We start from the raw sequence: 12,564 nt of genomic DNA on the forward strand, positions 1-12,564 counted from the left end.
CCCACTCAGGCGTAGCTCTAGGCTCTAGCTCACCCCTGATCTGAGCCTCCTACCCCTGCCCCCTTAACGAAGTAACTTCGTAACGTCGCTTGACCCCCAATAATGCCGCCGGTCAACAAGGCTGAGCTTCCCCTTGCCTACCGAGCCTACGTATCCCATCCTCCTTTGATGTCCTTCGCCTTCGGGAATCACCCTTGTGATCAATTATTTTGTCAAACAACACAGCGTTAGCGTTATTATTATAACGGCCATGAACTGGATGGCGAAGTTCCCAGGGGCCGAAGAGTAGAAGAGAGAAGAGAAGGGGATTTTCTCTTCGACTCTTCTTCTTCTGTGCACCTGCACCCCCTCGGTGCATCGGCAGCGGGCACGGCTCCATTCCCAAGACACTAGGATGAGATGGGGCAGTATGGGAACAAAATCGGCTGAGATTTGAACGGGCCGCCTCGGACTATTGTGCACGATCATGATCGAGCATGATCGTCTGAGACATGTATGTACCCGTACATGGTTCGCGGGGTATCAGCTGATGGGCCAGAGGTACCTCGACCTCGACCAGCCAGATTTCGCGACTGCTTCTCAGCAAAGGGAAGAACTTTGAAATAGGGTAAAGACGATAGGAGCGAACTCTATCTAGGGTAGGGAGGACGAACGGAATAAGCTCCAAACACATAGCTTAATGTAACTTACGAGCCAGGGATACGCCGTCGAAACATGTCCGTCAGCCGCAACACCAACACCAACACCAACACCAACACCAACACCAACACCACCGACCCCTCAAATGACGCCTTGACGCAACGAGGAACACCAAGATAGCCTTTGCTGGTCTCTCGGACCGAGCTCAAGTTGACGCTGACCGACAAGCTGACAGCAAAACGACAGAGTTTTTTTTTCCTGCACTGCAGTGATCAATCAGCACGGTGGAGCCATCTGACAGGCAAAACAGGTAATCTTCCCAATCAAATCTATCGATCCGAATCAGCCTCCATCTTTCTACTTCGTACCAGGACACACCACACCCTCGCAAAGTCGAATTGAATCAACCCGGGTTGCCGGAAACAGTGGACACCCCACATCCACATGATCAGGATTCCATCCTTTTCTACCTGAGGTACCTACCTAGATTTCTCCTCAAAGTCCCAAATCAGTAAGGCGACATTCCTGAGCAAAACACAGCCTAGGATCACCATCGTCCCATTGTCAGCAGTTCGCTCACAAGCGACCAAGACACCCAGAAACAATAGTCCGAGCCTCAAGCGGTCGCGCATGTTTTCCCTCGAGCGTAAGATCCTCGATGCGGAGCCGATGCCCTCCAATAAAAGCATCCACGAGCCCAGCTAGCCGAGCCCCTAAGCGTCCAAAATCCAAACACCACGTAAAAAACTTCCAGAACACGACCCAGCCAAGACGGGACGGGCGTTCCTCTACTGCAGCTAATGGATTAAACTGGCTCAGCATCATGACGGACAGACATGGCAGAGTGGACAAGGAGACCCCACATCGAAATGTTCCATAAATAAATACAAGAGGAGAGACTGGATACTTGGAGGGAAGAGTTTTCAGTTTCTTCTGACGATTTCTCCTGCCCGCTCTGGTTCTTCTTTTGAAAGAATCGTTCATTTCGGCTCGGATCTTAACTTAATCTCAAACTGATTTCACCTCATGCCATATCATCTCATCTGAGTATACTCAACCGGCATTCAAATAGAGTTTCTGGAAATCTCCCGGTCCATCTCAAAATATCCAGATCGAACTTCTGATAGAGCACATAGATCATCCGACCATATCAACAAATAGGCAAATCACACTTTTACCAGAATATATCACGACACAACAGAGTTCAACCTCACCCTCTCGAATTTGGGCCAAACATTATTTTGTTTTCAAGGATACAAACCAATTCATCCAGCCAAACCGACAACAGTTAATTAGCCGGGATCCGGCAGCACAACAACACAGAAGCGACAACCTCATATATCCTCAACTTGACCCACGTTTGCTTTTTCTCTTCAAGCTTCCAAGAAAAGGAATTATATTCCTTCCCGAATACAACGTCTCCTCCAAGATGGGCGCCGAACAATCCCTGTCCTCTCCCTCTCCCTCCTCCTCACACCCAACTCCAAAATCCAACTCAACTACCCACCTCCCCCTCCCACCAACAACTTTCCCAGCTTACGAACCCAAACACCCAACCTCCCGCCGCTACGTCTCCCCCAAACCCGGGCACCCATCACGCAAAAAGCGAACCGCATCCCCACTACCAATCCCAGCAGAGCTCCTCGCCGTCCCTTCATCGTCCAAAAAATCATCAAAACGACACTCTCTCGCCCCATCATTCATGCTACGCTCTTCCGCATCCTCGTTCTCCCTGCCGATATCCAGCTCCAGCTCAACCACCGGATCAGGAAGTCGAACAGGGACTACCACACCACCCACCATTTCATCCATGCACCACCACCACCACCACAGAGCCGGCGAGCGACAGGGAAGTGGAAGTGGCAGTTCGAGCTCAAGTGGGAGTGAAAGCGGGAGGCGATCGAGCGAGAGGGATGGTGATGCTGTCAGGATGGGGATACGGGCCGGGATTTCCATTTAATGAGGAGGTATTGGTTGCTGCTGAGAGGGATGTACAGACTGGGAAGAGGAGTGGGGAGGGGAAGAGAGGGTTGTTTAGAAGAAGTCTGGGGGTTGTAAGATGATTAGGATGAAGTGATGATTTTACGGAAAGGGTGTGATGGTATGAAAATGTAGCGAGAAAACAAACGGCGCAGGATCCCTTGATGGGAAGGAATTACATGTCCAAGGAGTATGCTGGAATTATGAGATAATGCCTTTGAAATATACCAAAGCCTTTCTGGCTGATATTCGTTTTTACTTCTTTCTATTGTTACACAATCATCCAAGCTAGTCGGCATCACATCAATCAATCTCTATGATTGGGATCACCGCCGCTAGATGAGGAGTTGAGATTTGTCTTTCCTTTTGCACGCGCGCAGACACCCCATTCCGCCAGTCCACTATTCACTCCATCGCTACTCATTAAGCGCACCAGGCCGTGACTGACTTTCAAAAGCATCCAATGCCCCTCCTTCCCTTTCTAGACTCCAAACTCCAAAAGCTCAATGTTGATACACCGCAACAGAGCATTAATTTTTGGCCCAACGACAAATGAAATGGTTCTTCAAGAAAACGACCTTGATACCCCCCAATCCGCAATATCGAAGGTGTGCAAAAAGGCACGGGTATCAATGAAACAAAAGAAAAAATGCATGCAGAATGCCAATCATCTATGAACAAATCATCGACTGATGAGCTGTATAGATAATTGAAAGGTATGGAACACTAAGCTGAGTTCTCAGCGTGTCCACCTCCGAGTAGTTCGAGGATTTTGTTGGAGACAGCTCCGGGGTATCCACGACCTAACATTTCCTGGACGACAGCCTTGGCACTGAGTCTATCTTCGACGGCAAGGTAGGCTCTGGTCATGGCTTCGTAGGTACTGGGCTCTCTCTTCTCACGGCTAACCGAAGCAAAGATGGATCTAGCTCTGTCGATATTGAGCTCGTTAGCCCAACCATGAATGAGAGTGTTGGCGATGTAAGGAGTCATGTCCACGCCACGTTGTGACATCTCACGAAGAATGGGCTCGGTCTCGGTAACACGATGGTTGGCGACCATGGACTCGAAGAGTGCTTGGTAGAGGCAGGCTTGTGGTCGGATCGAAGAGTCGGCCATAACGGAATCGAAAACTGCCTTGGCTCCATCCATGTCGTGCAAGACACATCCCTTGGCGTGAATCAAGGACGAATAGTGAACAGCCTCGGGGCGTTGACCAGTGCTTCGAATGACATCAAGGATGGCTTCGGCAGCAGGCATGTTGACTGGCTCGAGTGTTGCATGAGTATCGACAAGAAGCTTGTATGTGTGGTTTGTTGGCTGGATACCCTTGCTCTTCATTCGCTCGTAGTATGCTAAGACCTTGCTCTTGTCACGCTTGGTGGTCAAGAAGAATTGCATCAAGCTGTTGTATGGGGCGGGACGAGCCTTGTAGTTTGGCATCGATTCCATCTCTTCGAACAACTCCTCAGCAAACTTCTCATCACTGACACGGCAGAGAGCATTGACAATTGTGCCATAGGTAACGCTGGTTGGTCTGATGCCAAGAGCACGCATCTCAGCGAAGTAGAAAAGACAGTCATCAATACGACGCGCTTTTCCAAGCTTGCCAATGAGTGCATTGTAGAGGAATGATGAAGGCTCAACACCCTCAGACTTGGCACGATGAAAGATCTTAACAGCTTCGGTGGCTTCATCAAAGGTCTTCGTCGATTCCTTCAAAGTGGTAATGTAGAGACCGAAAGTGTTGGCAGTTGGTGCAGCACCCATGTCAAGGAGCTCTTGGTGATATTGAGCAGCCAGAGTACGGTTTCCGAGTGTAAGACAAGCTCCAACCATAGCGTCGAGAATGGAGACCCAGCCATAGCGAACGACCGAGTATTGAGGAAGAAGAGGAACGTCAGATCTGGCCATGCCGAGAATGTCGTGGACCAGATTCATGCGTTCCTCACGTGCGGCGGCAGCGATGAGCTTGGCGTAAGTAATGTAACGTGGGTGACGACCAGCGCGACGCATGTTTCTGAACCTACCAAGAGCCTCATTGAGACGAGAGGCCTTGGCGCGAGCACTGCTACCCTTCTCAAGCTCATCGGCAATCAGAGCAGAGCCTTTGAAATCAGTCGAAGCAGCGTATGGATCGAAGGTATCCTCGTAAGCTGGCACAGCGGGGTATTGGACAGGTGTGAACTGCTGGTACACCGGGACCTCTGGGAGAAGACGAGGGTCGGTAATTCCGCGTTGCGACATGAATTGATTAATAAACTCCATTCCCTCGTCAATCTCATCTTGGAGATGGGTGCTGGATTCAACGGAAGATCGGATACGGGCGAACATTTGCTCGGACTGAGTAAGACCCTCAAGAACTTGGCCAGAACCAATCATTGCAACAGCATACATCGCAGCTGGCTCGATGAAAGCTGACGAAACAGTCATTTCAGGAGCTGACAGGTATTGCCAGTATCTCTGCGCTGCTGGAACATCACCTTGTCGTACACTGAGAGCTAACATTGCCATTGCGGGAGTGGCAAGGTCAGAATTGACAGAAACATGTGAGAAAGCAGCAACTGCAGTCGATTTATCATCTTTATCGGCTGCCCGGGTTGCGATCTTTCCCATTGCCTCGCTCTTGGTGGATCCACTCAGAGCTTCGGCCCAACCCAGTGCCTCTGAGAGCTTGCCCTTCTCAAGGAAACCTTGGACAAGACCTCCCTGGACAACACAATCTCCAAGTTCGGAAACACGCTCTGGATAAGCTTCAAGAATTCTCTGGTAGAATTGCACAGCTCCTTCAATTCTATCAGACTTGACGTAAGCCTTGACCACTGCAGCATACACATGGCCGTCTTGTCTGTCTGTGAGTTCAATCTTTCCTTGATCGTTGTCAATGGCGAGTTGTTTGTATTCATCGTAACATTCCACAACACTGTTCAAATCACCCACGTGTGCAAAGCCATGAATCATAGGTGAAAATGTCGCTGAAAGCGGAGAGATATTGCTAGCTTCCATATGCTCGTAGAATCGGATCATCTCTGGGATTCTGCCGGCCTCGGAACAAGCTTGAATCAATTTGTGATAAGTTTCCCGCGGGTATGAACGGTCCGTACGAAGACTGATGGAGGCTTCGAACATACGCACGGCAAGGTCCAATCGATCATCCTCGGCCAAGATGGCAAATTCAAACTCACTTGATGCGAACATAAACTTGCCAGGCTCCTCCATACCACCAAATCGGGCACGTCTCTCCTCCAAGGACTGTTTCAGCGAAGAAACTTCGATGGATCGGGAAGAGATCAAGTTGATGAGAGTGTTGTAGGTGGCGGTGTTTGGAAGGACTTTACGTCTCAGCATGTCAGAGTAGACATCAAGTGCCTTTGGGACGACTTGGATTCTCTCAGCAGGTAAATGAATGGCTGCATCCAAAAGAGCATTGTAAGCAGATGCTGTAGGCTGGATGTTGGCTACCAGCATTGCCTCGAAAACGGCTGGGATCTCTGCATATCGTCCACCCTCGGACAACTTTGTGAGATGCTCAGCATAGCTTTGTGATTGTTGCTCAGAAGCTGTGCTGATAGTGGTTGCAGAAGTGGTTGGCGATCTTAGGAAGCCAGACTTAGAAGATAGAGCTGGAGATGAAGTTCGAGGTGGTGTAGGTACTCGAGCCGCAACGATGCTCAACTCTGCCTCGAAGATTGCTTGGTCGTTTCGTGATTTGATTTCCTTCTCAATAGCAGCATCGATCTTAGCTAAGGCAGCTTCCTCTTCTGCTGCAAATTTGTTGTAGTCATCTACTGCGCTCGCACCGTAAGATCTCTCGGGGACAGGAGCGGCCTCCAGCGTCTGAGATTGCACATTGCTTCGACCTTCCTCGACCTCGATCAAGGGCTTCCACTCGATGCGTTTTGGGAACTGAAACTGAGCCCATTCCTTGTCGGCCTCGCCTGTAGCATGTTGCTTCTTCCAAGCCTCGAAATACGCATCTAGCCCTCCATCACTCTTCTCGTGGCGGACCAGCTGGACCGTACTCGAGGACTGGGCACTGTTGTGAAATGCATTCTGAAAAGTGTACGAGGGGAAGTAACCGGCTTTGCTAGCACGTCGGTTGAGACCGAATCCAGGTCTGTTCGAGGAAGCGTAGACTTGGGGATGTGTGGCGGCAACGACGGATTGGGCGTAACCGTGTGTGAATGTCTTGGGACCTTGACGTGCAAGTGTCGATGCGATGTTGGAGTAGATTGGCATTTAGTGATGGTTGACCTCTCAAGACTGTCTGAGAGGAGACTAGAAAGAGGTCAGCTTCGGAAGGTTTAGGGGACTCGAGGTCAGTCGCGTCAACGCGAAGGCAGCCTACTCACATTAAATCTCAATTAAATCGGCGAATGCAGGTTCATTTGACAGCTATGCCGCCAAACAAACGCGCTGATTGAATTGAGTAGAGATTCCGTCTCTGGAAAGCTGGTCGACTCGACGAAATCGACTAAGTGAATACGTCAATGGACGTCGAAAAGTTCTGCTTTGGTGGCGCTGAAGTTGACTGTTGGAAGGCAAAAGGCCTAAGGACCGAATGAAAGAAGCCTCAGGAGCTGGCAGACGGGAGAAAGACAATTATGAGTTCGTGGCCTCGGGTGCTAGGTCGACGCTGATGACGAGTAGAGTAGTTGCGGGATTAGGGACGAGGGACGAGGGACGAGGGAGCTTCACATGCAAGGTCAGGCCGGAGGAGGCTGAGAGTGCAGTAAACCGGATTGAGGCAGCTCTGGAGGTCAGCTGCGTCGTGAGCGAAGATAGAACGGAGGTTGAAGCCACGGGCGAAGAGAAAGAATTGGGTGTGGTGTGAAAAGGGAGGACAAAGTTAGGTATTGTCCAGTTGGGTTGGTCGTGTCGTGTCGTGTCGTGTCGTGTCGTCAGGGGAAAATCGGTGGCTCGGAGCGGTCGTGTGAGAGTACGGTACGAAAATATAGAGTGGAGTGGAGCAGGAGGCTTTTCTGCATTGCTGGAACCGCGTGGAAGGGACAGCCGGGGGCCTGGTGGTGGTGGTGGGCAGTGGGCACAGTCATCGTTCGGGACACGCCGGGAAAGGCCGGGTTCGCAGGCAAGCGAGCCACTCAGCTGCCGGCATTATCGAGAGCATCCCTGGCGGCCCAGCTGGCCCAGCTCAATTCCGTCGCCCCGAGTGGCCAGCTACAAGCAACCCCACACTGCAAGCGAGGGAGCGGAACAGCACCTCATCCTTGAGCTTATCAGATCCAAACATGGATGGGAGGGGATTTGCGTCGAGAAAACCATCCGGCGAACAATCGACCCGGCTTACAACTCCCTCCCACGCTGAATTGACCACTTCAAGTCGCCCAGTCCGAGTTGATCAATGCAAGCCACGTACAACTTCATCATCTAGCCAGATCTACAGCCTCGGTCCCAAGCCGTGTTTATTGGGATTACAACGCAGCAGCAAAAGTAGAGGATTCAAGAGTCACGCCACTATCAAAAAGTCCAAATATGGCAAATATCGCTTCACCTTTATCCTCTTCAACTACAGCTGTCTCCGCACCAGGAAAAGTCCTTCTAGCCGGTGGATATCTTGTCTTGGATCGCAAATACACCGGTCTAGTGTTTGGGCTCAGTGCGCGAATTCATGTCATCGTTCAGGATATCAAGACCAGTTCGGGTGTAGAGCTGTCGGAAATAGTGGTTCAAAGTCCGCAGTTCCGGGACGCAGCGTGGAATTATGGGTATCATCTAGTTGAGGATCAAGGTGGGGTGGAAGTAACGCAGTTGCCAGGGTAGGACTTTTCTATTGCCCGAGAAGAAAGGCTGTCTTGATATCCCCGAATCCGCCCCCTTCTCTCGGTCTTATCACGTGGCATTGTCACGAGACCATTGTTTTGATTTCGATGCGTTTCTCGCTTCGAGGTCGTTGATGGAACTGGACGATATTCCCGGCATATGTCTAGTTTCATGCTGAATCTGGCTAATGTGATCTAGCAACTCGTCTATTCCATTATCACGCAACCCTTTCGTCGAGACAGCGCTAGCTTACGCCCTGACATATATCTCGACGCTCCTCTCAACCACCATCAAGCCCACCAAGATTACCATCCTTGCTGACGACGATTACTACTCCAACACCTCCACCACCACCCTTTCCTCTTCTACCGCCACCCACAAGTTCACCGACTTCAACGTCCGCCTCCAAGACGCCCACAAAACCGGCCTCGGCTCCTCTGCTGCCCTCGTCACAGCCTTCACAGGCGCCATCCTCTCCCACTACCTCCCCTCCTCCATCTTCACGCTCTCCTCCCCAGAAGGCCGCTCCAAACTGCACAACCTCGCACAAGCAGCCCACTGTGCTGCCCAAGGCAAAGTAGGCTCCGGCTTCGACGTCGCAGCGGCCGTCTACGGAACATGCGTCTACAGGCGCTTTTCACCCTCCATCCTCTCCAGTCTCGGCGAACCCAGTTCAAAAGGCTTCGCTACACGTGTGAAGAGCATCGTTGAGGACACCGCTGAGCAGAAATGGGATACCGAGATCTCGAAAGGGGGAGTTACGATTCCTGAGGGCATGGCGCTGGTGATGTGCGATGTGGACTGTGGATCTCAGACTGTAAGCATGGTAAAGAAAGTGCTTGAATGGCGTAAGAATGAGGCGGAAGATGCAAATAAGCTCTGGGACGACTTACAAGGCTGCAATGATCTCTTGGCAGAAAGATTGACGAAGGGATGCACTCTTGAGCTTTCCGAGGCATTCGTGGCGATTAGAGCTATGATCAAGGATATGAGTATGGCTTCTGGGGTGCCGATCGAGCCTGAAGAGCAAACCGAGCTGTTGAATGCAGTCACGAGGGGTGTGAAGGGTGTTCTCGGAGGTGTGGTTCCTGGTGCAGGTGGTTATGATGCCATTGTGCTGTTGGTGCAAGACGATGAGCAGACGAAGACAGAGTTGGAAACATTCCTGAAGAAGTGGAGTGATGAGAAGAAAGGCAATGTGAAGTTATTGACTGCCAAGGGCGAGTTAGAGGGTGCGAGAGTGGAAGATGCTGCTGCATATGGTGACCTCAAATGAGCGTTTTCGATGGTTATTGGTTTTCATGATAGCTTTAGCGAAAATAGGCCAAATTTCACAGAACATCGGCTGTCTTGAGCAAGGAGTCAAACGTTACCTCGAAGCTAGATTTAAATAAAAAGTCATCCCTGAGAACATATGTTAACCATTGGAGAAGATCACCAAGGCACCGATATTGTAAACCGGAGGCCCAGGATCTTGACAGTCAATTACAAAGTTGCCCCATCTTCTTTTTCTGTATTATGAGGTCCAACATGCTTGTCTTAACAGGACTGAAGCATGGAGTCCACTTCCAACTAGTACTCGAAACTCTTAAAGTATTGTATCTTCACTCTCTGTCTCCCTGTCTCCACGGTTAATTCAGTATCGCTGTCATGCTCTGCCCCATTGTCATTATCCTCTCATCGTCATTTGGTGTGTGTCTATCTTCGATAAGGAATACGCATCGTGAGACGAGACCGATCTCTTAATGCCGCAGGCATTTCCATGATCAGCGTAATACAGAAAGCTTCCAGCTCATTAGAACTACATCTCATTCTTTTCACCATCGAAGCTTCCTTGACTTCTCACAATAAGCGATCCTTTGTTGAAACACCCCTGGAATAGATCACTAGATGGCTTTTAAAGCGAACTCCCTCGATAACCAGCCTTCCTTGACCGACCAATCGACCAATCAATATAAATTCCAAGACTTAAAGGCAATCAAGATCCATGTCTCTTTCACTTCGAACTTGCCAATGTAAAAATCAGTCACGACATAATCCACATTCACTACTCTACCTCATGTTGTAATGTACTTCCACCTCTACCCAAGAGCGGCTTAGTCACGCTTACCTTTCTCCTCCACATCTATATATTCCTCAGAGCTCGCCCTTCAACTAGTTGTTCCACACTGCTTAGCAGCGGCTGTTTGGGAAGATACCCACGAGCAAGGAAAGGAAAGAGCGGCTTCACTCTTGTTCAAGAGGCCTAGATAAGAAGTACTAACTTCAGCAAGGGTTTCCTGTTGCAACCTCCTGAAGGTAAGATGAGAGCAAGGTATGGAAGTCGTCAGATATCATGAAGATTACAGGCAAATTGCTGTCATCTCCACACGGCTGTCAATGTTTGTAAGCCATACATAAAAATTATGTAACTCACAACGGATGGGAACGTCTGGGATTAGCCAGAGCAAGCGCCCCAAGAACGAACGAAGGACCTATGGCAGCATATTGGCAGAACTTTATTGAGACGATAGACACTCTTTGCTTCTCGTCATGCTCTAGAATTGAGGGCTCTTCCCGCAAGCGAAGGTTAGGGTCTCATGTGGAAAGATGTTACGTTATATGGAGCTCCGAACTTTCTTGAGGCTTGATGCTGCGGTCTTTGACACACGAAAATTGGAGTAGGAGCACACAAGATATTCAAGGGAGAGGCATCGTACAAGTTGGAATAATGTAAAATAGAGCCTTTTGGTATTTAGTACAGCGACAGATCTACACTTAAGAATTGCAGACAATTAGAGGTGTGTCTTTCCAACTGCAATCAGTGCTGAGCTCATGCTTTTGTTGGCTTGAGGATGATGTTATCAATCAATCTCACAGGGGGTCCACCAGCCAGACCAAGGTCTTCTCCGGGTTGCGGTGATTCGACAGCTAGCATCTTCACCGCACCACTCAGGATAGCTCCCGTGGCCTCATCCACATCTTCCAGCTCCTGCATAGTATCTGGATCAGCCAAGGAGATGTAGTCAATCGCAAATTTCACCCTGTCCTCGGGCTTCATCTGGAATTGTGCCTCCAACAGCAGCTTGACCAATTCATTTGCAGGTCCGAGAAGTTCATCTCTCGATCGACAACCACGAGAATATGCTGCCTCGGCGACTCTCAATGCCATCGATAGCACTGTCGCAACTTTACGCCTTCTCGAACCAAGATATACATTCCTCGAGCTCAACGCAAGCCCGTCCGGCTCCCTCTTCGTCTCTCCAATAACAACATTGGTATCCATACGGAAGTCCTTGACCATCTTCTTGATCACCACCGTCTGTTGAACATCCTTCTGGCCAAAGTAGACCCTCTCCGGCGTTACGATGTTGAACAGTTTCATGCAGACCGTAGCCACGCCTCTGAAAAATGTAGGCCGGCTTGCGCCCTCAAGAACCTCCCCGACAGGAGTGATTGTGACGAAGCTTCCCTTCCCATCAAGTTCTTGACTCGGTGGTCCGCTCGGGTACATCTCTTCCGTTGTAGGTGCGAACACCGCCGCGATCGTCCCCAAATTTCCACCATCAGAAGCCAGTTCTCTGTCAAGATCTTTCAACATTTCCACATCCTTTGTCCATGTCTTTGGATAGCTGTCGAGGTCTTCGTGTACGCCAAATTGAGTAGGATTGACATAAATGCTGACTACTACGGACGAGTTTTCCTTCGCTGCGAGGCGTATTAGGGAGAGGTGGCCTTCATGCAGAGCTCCCATCGTGGGCACGAGACCAACCGAGCGGTAATCGTGAAGCTGTTTAGAACGCCATTGGCGCAGCGCCGGGATGTCGCGGAACACCTTGATTGATGTATTCGGTATGACTTGGTCTCTTCTTCGTGCTTGGATATTTCCAGAGGTGGAGAAAGCTCGTGGATGGCGGAATATAATCTTCGAAGTAGCTACCCTACGCTCAAGGCGAGAAACAGACTGTCTGGAAGCTTGGGAAAACATCGTTGTGTCGTGTATGTCTCCGAAAATGGGAGAAGTAGGTTCCGTGACTCAATCCTGCTTACTTCCCGCCTAGGGTCCATGTTTCCGAGGGAATTCGGTGCAAGGCATCTGTACTGTACTGACTTGTGCTGCGTATATCGAAGTCTGAGTTGGATTCGTCTCATCAACAAGGCTGGAGCTTGAGCTTGTTCTAGTCT

General features: G+C 50.0%; 4 protein-coding genes across 4 annotated transcripts; 1 reads left to right on the forward strand and 3 right to left on the reverse strand.

Annotated features, from left to right (window-relative positions):
- Positions 1-2,205: 2,205 nt before the first annotated feature.
- Positions 2,206-2,595, reverse strand: ONS95_011264 (uncharacterized protein; the record flags this gene model as incomplete). Its single annotated transcript, XM_058504866.1, has 1 exon — positions 2,206-2,595. One exon carries the CDS (start codon positions 2,593-2,595, stop codon positions 2,206-2,208), a length of 390 nt encoding a protein of 129 aa, XP_058359422.1.
- A 750-nt stretch (positions 2,596-3,345) lies between these two features.
- Positions 3,346-6,858, reverse strand: ONS95_011265 (uncharacterized protein; the record flags this gene model as incomplete). The annotated part of the gene is made up of 1 exon (XM_058504867.1): positions 3,346-6,858. The coding sequence occupies one exon, from the start codon at positions 6,856-6,858 to the stop codon at positions 3,346-3,348; it is 3,513 nt and encodes a 1,170-aa protein (XP_058359423.1).
- A 766-nt stretch (positions 6,859-7,624) lies between these two features.
- ERG8 (phosphomevalonate kinase) lies at positions 7,625-9,900 on the forward strand. Its single transcript, XM_058504868.1, has 2 exons — positions 7,625-8,396; positions 8,599-9,900. Exons 1-2 carry the CDS (start codon positions 8,113-8,115, stop codon positions 9,674-9,676), a joined length of 1,362 nt encoding a protein of 453 aa, XP_058359424.1. The 5' UTR covers positions 7,625-8,112; the 3' UTR covers positions 9,677-9,900.
- Positions 9,901-11,212: 1,312 nt separating this feature from the next.
- On the reverse strand, positions 11,213-12,367 carry PAN6 (pantothenate synthase; the record flags this gene model as incomplete). The annotated part of the gene is made up of 1 exon (XM_058504869.1): positions 11,213-12,367. One exon carries the CDS (start codon positions 12,365-12,367, stop codon positions 11,213-11,215), a length of 1,155 nt encoding a protein of 384 aa, XP_058359425.1.
- Between the last annotated feature and the right edge of the window lie 197 nt (positions 12,368-12,564).

Source organism: Cadophora gregata (genome assembly GCF_030347475.1).
Source record: "Cadophora gregata isolate MNR1 chromosome Unknown scaffold_5, whole genome shotgun sequence".
NCBI classification, from domain to species: Eukaryota; Fungi; Ascomycota; class Leotiomycetes; order Helotiales; family Ploettnerulaceae; genus Cadophora; species Cadophora gregata.